At 43.5% G+C, this 8,777-nt stretch overlaps 1 protein-coding gene across 1 annotated transcript in view; it reads left to right on the forward strand.

Moving 5' to 3' along the window:
* Positions 1-8,777, forward strand: part of LOC139253811 (G-protein coupled receptor 39-like) — a gene marked incomplete at its 3' end in the record, with an annotated part of 28,721 nt that overhangs the window by 19,774 nt on the left and 170 nt on the right. The window contains exons 5-6 of the mRNA XM_070873576.1: positions 1,970-2,195; positions 8,067-8,777. The exon at positions 8,067-8,777 is cut by the window's right edge and continues 170 nt beyond it. Of these exons, the coding sequence (XP_070729677.1) occupies positions 1,970-2,195; positions 8,067-8,777 (937 nt within the window). The remainder of the gene's footprint in view (positions 1-1,969; positions 2,196-8,066) is intronic.

Genomic DNA, 8,777 nt, shown 5'->3' on the forward strand with positions numbered 1-8,777 from the left:
CGTGACATCTGCAAATTTGAAATTATGCCTTTAGACTTAGGTCCTGGCTATTAATCTCTATCAGAAAGAGCACTGCTACTAATATAGAACTCTAGGTTTCAACACTGTATACTTCCCTTCTGTCTGAACGCCAATTTTTCACCACTACTCTCTGTTATTTGTTCCGGTGCCAATGTTGTATCCACACAGCTACTCTCCCTTTAATTCCATGAGGTTCAGTTTCCCTATCAAGTCGATGAAGTGACATTTTATCAAACGCCATTGGAAAGTCGTTCTTCACAACATCAGCTGCACTCCTCTCATCAAACCGTTAGATTATTACATCAAAAAACTGAATCAGGTTTTTCAGATACACTTCAACATTAACACAATTTGTGCCGGTTGTCATTTATTAATCCAGTTTTTTCCAACTGACAGATAATTTCATACCGGATTATGGCCTCTACAAGTTTCCCCACCACAGACGTTAGTCTGACTGGCCTGTAGCTACAGGTGTTATCCCGCTTTCCTTTTTTGAACAGGGTGCACCATTTGCGAACCTCCAGTCCTCTGTCACCACTGACATATCCAAGGAGGATTAATGATTCTGGCCTGAGCTATTTCCATCAATCCTTCACTCAGCAACACTCATACATCCCATTCGCACTAGTAATAGGGAAACATAGAAACATAGAAATTTACAGCACAGGAGGCCATTTCCGGCCCATCGTGTCCGCAACGGCCGACAAAGACTCACATAGAAACATAGAAGATACGTGCAGGAGTAGGCCATTCGGCCCTTCTAGCCTGCACCACCATTCAATGAGTTCATGGCTGAACATGCAACTTCAGTACCCCATTCCTGCTTTCTCACCATACCCCTTGATTCCCCTCGTAGTAAGGATTCATCTAACTCCTTTTTGAATATATTTAGTGAATTGGCCTCAACAACATTCTGTGGTACAACATTCCACAGGTTCACCACCCTCTGGGTGAAGACTTTCCTCCTCATCTCGGTCCTAAATGGCTTAACCCTTATCCTTAGACTGTGTCCCCTGGTTCTGGACTTCCCCAACATTGGGAACATTCTTCCTGCATCTAACCTGTCTAACCCCGTCAGAATTTTAAACATTTCTCTGAGGTCCCCTCTCATTCTTCTGAACTCCAGTGAATACAAGCCCAGTTGATCCAGTCTTTCTTGATAGGTCAGTCCCGCCATCCAGGCAATCAGTCTGGTGAACCTTCGTTGCACGCCCTCAATAGCAAGAATGTCCTTCGTCAGGTTAGGAGACCAAAACTGTACACAGTACTCCAGGTGTGGCCTCACCAAGGCCCTGTATAACTGCAGCAACACCTCCCTGCCCCTGTACTCAAATCCCCTCGCTATGAAGGCCAACATGCCATTTGCTTTCTTAACCGCCTGCTGTACCTACATGCCAACCTTCAATGACTGATGTCCCATCGGTCAGCAGCCCTGAAGCTTACATGTAATCTTTTGAACCATTAACAATGGAGGAAAAGTAAAGATCACCAAGCACAAGCAGACTGCCCCACACAACTGTGACACACCTTAAACTTAAATATTCTACACTCCAAACCAACCGGAGCCATGTGATCTCCCGGCAGAGGCAAAAAACTATTTAAAATCCAGGACAATTTCGGGAAAAGTATCTGGCAACATTCCGGCCCGACTTATCTAGGTGATCAAAACTACTCCAGGAGATCTACCTTATTGTGGTACATAAAGTGTTGGATTGAAGGGGTTAATTCAAAATGTTTGTTCAGGGACTGCAATTAATATCAGTCTCCACAGGTTTACAGAAGCTGGTTGTTCAGTGACTGTAATGAATATAATTCTCTATTTACAGAATTGTTTCACTGGAGTGATTCTCGCTCATATTAATAAGGCACTCCTTTCAATGTGTTGCCCCATAGTCACAGTGAGAGCATCACCTCTGGCACTAACAGCGATCATCGCACTGCTCCATAGAGAGCGAGTCGGAATCTGAGAACAGTAGATTCGAATGTTACAACAATGGATCAGAATCTGAAAAAAATGGATTGGAATGTTACAACAAATGGCAAGAGTTTCATCTTGTATTTTAACTATCTTGTTGCACATTATGAGGAACTACCATTCGTATTGCGAATGCGTTTTGCATTTCGTATTATTCAATACATTTACTATCCCGTCCTTGCTGTTGTTGGTTTTGCTGGTAAGTCTATCTCGTTATTCCAGTAACTATGGTTCAATGTATTACTTATCTCATATTTTACTCCCACCATCTTGCTGCATTTGTTTTTCCTGGTAGTCGCTGTATCCAACTATTAACTCTGCAAACCATGTTTCGCTGTATTACGCGACTTGTAAATTGCTTTCTCATCTTTGCTTCAGTTGTTGTTCCTGGGACATCACTGCATCCAGCTATTAACTGTGCATACGTTGTTAATTGTACGGGTGTTCTTTTAATTTATTCCACACTCTTTGGTGTTGTTGGTGTTCCTCGTAAGTCTCAATATCCAGCAATTATAACTCTAATCTATATTTCACTGTATTACTGAGTATGTCACTTAAATCTTTGGAAGTCTTCCTCACATTGTATATCTAGTGACTCAGTCCCCTCTGTGGCCAATGTCTGAGGCTGATCGAGATTGCTCGCAAAGTCGGCATTCTGCTTTACCCTGAGTTCATTACTTACCTCTTCTCCTTTGAATCACTGGTCCTGCCCACTATCATCTCCATAATACTGCCCAACTCATTCCTTCGCCTCAATAGCCCAGTGACTTTGTTGAACAGTAATTGACCATTGCAATGCTTTCCTTGCCCACCTCGCAGTTACAGTCCATTATAAATTAGAGCTCAGTTAAATAATTTGCTGATCATATCCTAACTCCACTAAGTCCTGTTCACCCATTAACAATCTGCTCTTCGACCAAAATTGGATCCCGATTAAATAATGCCTCATTTTTATTATTCTCATCCATGTGTTCAGCTCCCACCATGGTTTCACCCCCTCCAATTAGTCCCATTCCCCTGCTCTATTCCCATAGTCCAGCAATTTTTTCCCCTTCAAGTATTTATCCAATTGCCCAATAAATGTTAATTTACTTCCCTCTATTCGTCCTCCAGCCATACTCTCTCTATTCTCTTTTACTCATTCATTCTGGCACTTTGTAAGTTTCTCACTTCCGCTCTGTCTCTCTGTCAGTTTCATTCTGTCTCTCTACATTTCACTCTCTCTGTCTCTTGCTCATAGAATGTTAGATTAATACAGCAAAGAAAGTCAACTCGGTCCATCGTGTCCATGCCGTCACTTGGATAGAACTATCTCAGATGTACAACTCTTTCGCCAGAGAAATGTAAATATATCTCCTTCCACGAATAAAGCAATTCCCTTTCGAAAATAACGATTGAATCTACTTCCACCGTGTTCTCACAAATTGCATTCCTGATCGCAACAGCTCACTGCATAAAGAACACTCTTCCCATCTCTCCTGTGGTTCTTTTGTCAATTACCTTAAACCTGTCTCCTCTGGTTCTGCACCATTGTGCAACTGGAAACATTTGTGACTTACTCGCTCTCTTAAAACCCATCATAATTTTGAAAATCTAAATTAAATGTTAAATCTTTAAATAGAGGAAGGCTTGCTTCCTCTAAAATGACTTCTTATGTAACTGAACAGTCCAATACGGAAATACAATCTCTGTCACACGTGGGACAGAGAGTGGTTGAAGGAAAGGGTGCGTGGGGCTCGTTTGCCACACGCTCCTTCTTACTCCTGCGCTTGGTCTCTGCATGCTCTCGGCGACGAGACTCGAGGTGCTCAGCGCCCTCCGGGATGCTCTTCCTCCACTTCAGGCAGTTATGGGCCAGGGACTTCCAGCTGTTGGTTGGAATGTTGCATTTTATCAAGGAGGCTTTGATCGTTTCATTCAAACGTTTTCTCTGCCCACCTGGGGCTCGCTTATTGTGTAGGAGTTCCGAGTAGTGCGCTTGCTTGCGAGTCTTGTGTCAGGCATCCGGAAGATGTGGCCCGCCCAATGGAACTGTCCAGGTTTACTCGCATCGAAGCACTGACAATGCAAAGATAAGTGTGAAAGCATGTTGTGCGAAGGACGCAAAAATATGCAAAGGCATATAGATAGTCTAATTGTGTGGGCTACAACAATGGCAGATGGGGTATGATGTGGAAAATGTGACGTTATCTTCTTTGTTATGAAAAATAAATAAGCAAATTATTATTAAATGGGGAGGGATTCCAAATTGCTGTGGTCCAGATTGGTCAATGGTTGTTGTACATAAAACACAGAAGGTTAGCATGTAGGTACAGCTAGCAATTAGAAAAGGCAGCAGAATGTCTGGCTTTATTTCACGTGGGACAGAATATAGACGTCCTGCTACAACAATGCAGGTTGTCGATAAGACAACAGCTGGAGTATTGTGTACAGTTTTGGTCACTTTAGTTAAGGAAGGATTTACTTTCATTGGAGGCAGTTCAGAGAAGGTTCACGACGTTGATTACTGGGATGAAAATGTTGTCATAAGAATAAAGGTTGAGCAGGATGGGTGTGTATACATTGGAGTTTAGAAAACTACGAGGTGATCTTATTTAAATGTGTAAGATTCTATAGGGCCTTGATGGGGTAGACGCAGAGATGATGTTTCATCTAGTGGGGGAAATCTAGAAACAGGGGACATAGGTTCAGAATAACGGATCGCCCATTTAAATCACAAATGAGAAGCAATTTATTCTCTCAGGGTGGCGTGAATCTTTCGAATTCTCTTCGACAGAGAGCTGTGGAGGCAGCTTCCATGAATCTTATTAAATGGAGATAGACTGATTTTTAAACGAAAAGGGAGTTCAGGGTTATGTGGAGTGGGCACGGAAGTGGAGTTGCGGCAAAGATCAGACGTTCTTTCCAAAGACTCAGGTCCAATCACGGAGGCGTGAGCGGAGTAAAATATTTGGCTCTCGGAATGAAATCCCTGGACCGACGTGAGAGCACTGGAAGTTAGGCGAACCTGCGAATGAAATTTGTCGACAGATGTGGGTGTAGTGTAATGTAGGCGAACCTGGTCCTTAAATATCTAGACTGAGGGAGGGAGCAGTGTAATCTATGGAGATGTTGGTGTGAACTCCTGAAGCGATATGGGAGCCCTATCTGGGAAGTCCCATCATCGCATCACTGGAATCATCTCAGAGATCCTGAAGTTCATGAATATTTATTTATTGTGAATCCTTTACCGTTATTTTCTGTGATGCAATAATTCAGAAATCATAAAAGATTCCGTCCATTTTTAATTATTTTATTCCTTACTTTTATCAGCCAATTTCTCCTCTTTTGTTCTCACTTGGAGTTGAATAGAGGAAGCGAAACTCTGTTCGCTCTGTTCTGTCCACGCTATGTTATAGCCGGGTAAATATCCTCTGATGATTTATTTCCAGTCAGTGTCTCCTTTGTCACCATCTCAAGTTCTGCATTAATGGCAGTGCTTCTGATGGGTGGAACAGGATTTCAAGCATCATTAACATTCACAAATAAAATGTTCGTTCAGCCAGATTTCTTTAATTTATTTCCAATCTTTAATTTGAATTTGCAATTTGGTCCCATGCCGATCTGTCACAGTTCAGTGCGTCTCTCAGCGAGAAACAGAGTGGAAAAATCTGTTGCCTCCGGCTGTACACTCCTGATCTTTGGGCCCCTCGTGCGGAGCGGAGCGGCAGGTCAGAATCCTCGTCGTCGGACTGCTCCGGGACATGGCCAAGTGGACCATCAGCTGGTCCAGGCAGCGGACGGTCGAGAGGATCGTTCAGCCCGGCTGCCTCACTCTCTTCCGCGGAAACGTTCAAGCCAAGGTTTCCCTGGAGATGGAGCACGCGGTGTCCACCGGAAGGTACTCGGCCTTCCATGAGAGGTGGGTGCCGGAGGGACAGAAGTGCATCAATAACACCGGCAAACATATTTAATTTGATTCTTCAATGGTAAAAGTGTAATTTGATTAGAGTTATCGGTTTTATTGCACATATATGTCATCGCAGCGCATTTGGAATGAGGTGCCATGATAGGTCCAAGTCAGCATGGATTTGTGAAAGGGAAATCATGCTTGACAAATCTTTTGGAATTTTTTGAGGTTGTTTCCAGTAGAGTGGACAAGGGAGAACCAGTTGATGTGGTATATTTGGACTTTCAGAAGGCTTTCGACAAGGTCCCGCACAAGAGATTAATGTGCAAAGTTAAAGCACATGGGATTGGGGGTAGTGTGCTGACATGGATTGAGAACTGGTTGTCAGACAGGAAGCAAAGAGTAGGAGCAAATGGCTATTTTTCAGAATGGCAGGCAGCGACTAGTGCATCTGTGCTGTCGTTCCAGCTGTTTACACTGTACATTAATGATTTAGACGAGGCGATTAAATGTAGTATCTCCAAATTTGCGGATGACACTAAGTTGGGTGGCAGTGTGAACTGCGAGGAGGATGCTATGAGGCTGCAGAGTGACTTGGATAGGTTCGGTGAGCGGGCAAATGCATGGCAGATGAAGTATAATGTGGATAAATGTGAGGTTATCCACTTTGGTGGTAAAATCAGAGAGACAGACTATTATCTGAATGGTGACAGATTAGGAAAAGGGGAGGTGCAACGAGACCTGGGTGTCATGGGACATCAGTTATTGAAGGTTGGCATGCAGGTACAGCAGGCGGTTAAGAAAGCAAATAGCATGTTGGCCTTCATTGCAAGGAGATTTGAGTAAAGGGGCAGGGAGGTATTGCTACAATTGTACAGGGCCTTGGTGAGGCCACACCTGGAGTATTGTGTACAGTTTTTTTCTCCTAACTTGAGGAAGGACATTCTTGCTATTGAGGGAGTGCAGCAAAGGATCACTAGACTGATTCCCGGGATGGCGGGACTGACATATCAAGAAAGACTGGATCAACAGGGCTTGTATTCAATGGAGTCAGAAGAAAGAGGGGGGATCTCATAGAAACGTTTAACATTCTGACGGGTTTAGACAGGTTAGATGCAGGAAGAATGTTCCCAATGTTGGGGAAGTCCAGAACCAGGGGTGACAGTCTAAGGATAAGGGGTAAGCCATTTAGGACTGAGATGAGGAGAAACTTCTTCATCCAGAGAGTGGTGAACCTGTGGAATTCTCTACCACAGAAAGTTGTTGAGGCCAATTCACTAAATATATTCAAAAAGGAGTTAAATATAGACCTTACTACCAGGGGGATCAAGGGGTATGGCGAGAAAGCAGGAAAGTGGTACTGAAGTTGCATGTTCAAACATGAATTCATTGAATGATGGTGCAGGCTCGAAGGGCCGAATGGCCTACTCCTGCAACTATTTTCTATATTTTCTATGCTTCTATAATGAGGGAGCAATTCATATATAATTTAAATCAAAAATCGTTGTATTTCATGATAAACAACCCCAGCTGATTGTAACTTATGTACTTAGAATATGAACAAACTTTCATATTTTCTCGTCTAATATTCTCTGTACAAGTGGAAACCAACAGGTGAAAAGCTGCAGCAATTAATCTCTTCCATTTGTGTTCAAAAATTATAAATATTCATTTCAAGGACACCCTCAAAGCCTCTATATTAAAATGCAACCTCCCCACCGACACATGGTAGTTCCTAGCCAAAGACTACCCTAAGTGGAGAAAGTGCATCCGGAAGGGCGCTGATCACCTCGAGTCATCGCTAAGAACATGTAGAAACCAAGCGCAGGCTGCCAAATGAGCGTGCAGCAAACCAGACTCCCCACCCATCCTTTTCTTCAACCACTCTCTGTCCCGCCTGTGACAGAGACTGTTATTACCATGTTGGACTGTTCAGTCACCTGATAACTCACTTTTAACGTGGAAGCAAGTCTTTCTCGATTTCGAGGGGCTGCCGATGATGATGATGTTACATAAGCATTTGGCGGCTCATTGACTGAGGGATAGGTCGTCTGATTTAATGCTGATAAATTAATTTAGTTGGTGATTACCTTGTCAATGATTGCTAATTATTTTAGTTTGGAGTCTATTCTTTTCTCGAAATTAATGTTTAATTTACCTGTTTATTTCCCTGCCTGACAGTTAACATCCTGACGATTGTGATCTTGCCTCGTGGAAAGTGCGGTCTCTCCAGATGTGTCACTCGCTATCTGGTGGCCATGGCAGTGATGGATCTCCTGGTCATTATCCTCGACCTGATACTGAGGCACATTCCGATTCTTTATCAGAAAGAGTTACATTTCGTGCGGTCCTTCCGCGTGTGTAATATTCACGCCGTCTTACTTCACGCAGCCACAGACTGTTCTGTCTGGTTCACCGTCAGTTTCACCTTTGATCGCTTTGTGGCCATTTGTTGCCAGAATCTGAAAACTAAATATTGCACCGAGAGAACGGCGGCTGTGGTTCTGGGAACCGTAACTTTGCTGAGCGGGTTGAAGAACATTTTCTGGTATTTTATGTTGACACGTTGCTATACGCTTTCAAACATACCCTGGTTTTGCTACACAACAGATGATGTTCTGAATTCACCGGTCTGGGGAGCAATCACATTCCTTCATTATATTCTCACCCCATGTATCCCATTTGCTCTGATTCTGCTGCTCAATACTGTCACCGCCAGGCATATTATATTGGCCAGCAGAGCCCGCAGGCAACTGCGGGGTGCCAGCAGTGGGGAGTGTCCCAGTGACCCTGAGAAGGCCAGCCGCAGGAATTCCATCATTTTACTGTTTGTTATCTCCGGCAATTTCATCCTGTTGTGGGTGGTGTTGATGGTGAATTCTATATGGACCC

The sequence above is a fragment of the Pristiophorus japonicus genome, unplaced genomic scaffold (genome assembly GCF_044704955.1).
Source record: "Pristiophorus japonicus isolate sPriJap1 unplaced genomic scaffold, sPriJap1.hap1 HAP1_SCAFFOLD_513, whole genome shotgun sequence".
Taxonomy (NCBI): Eukaryota; Metazoa; Chordata; class Chondrichthyes; family Pristiophoridae; genus Pristiophorus; species Pristiophorus japonicus.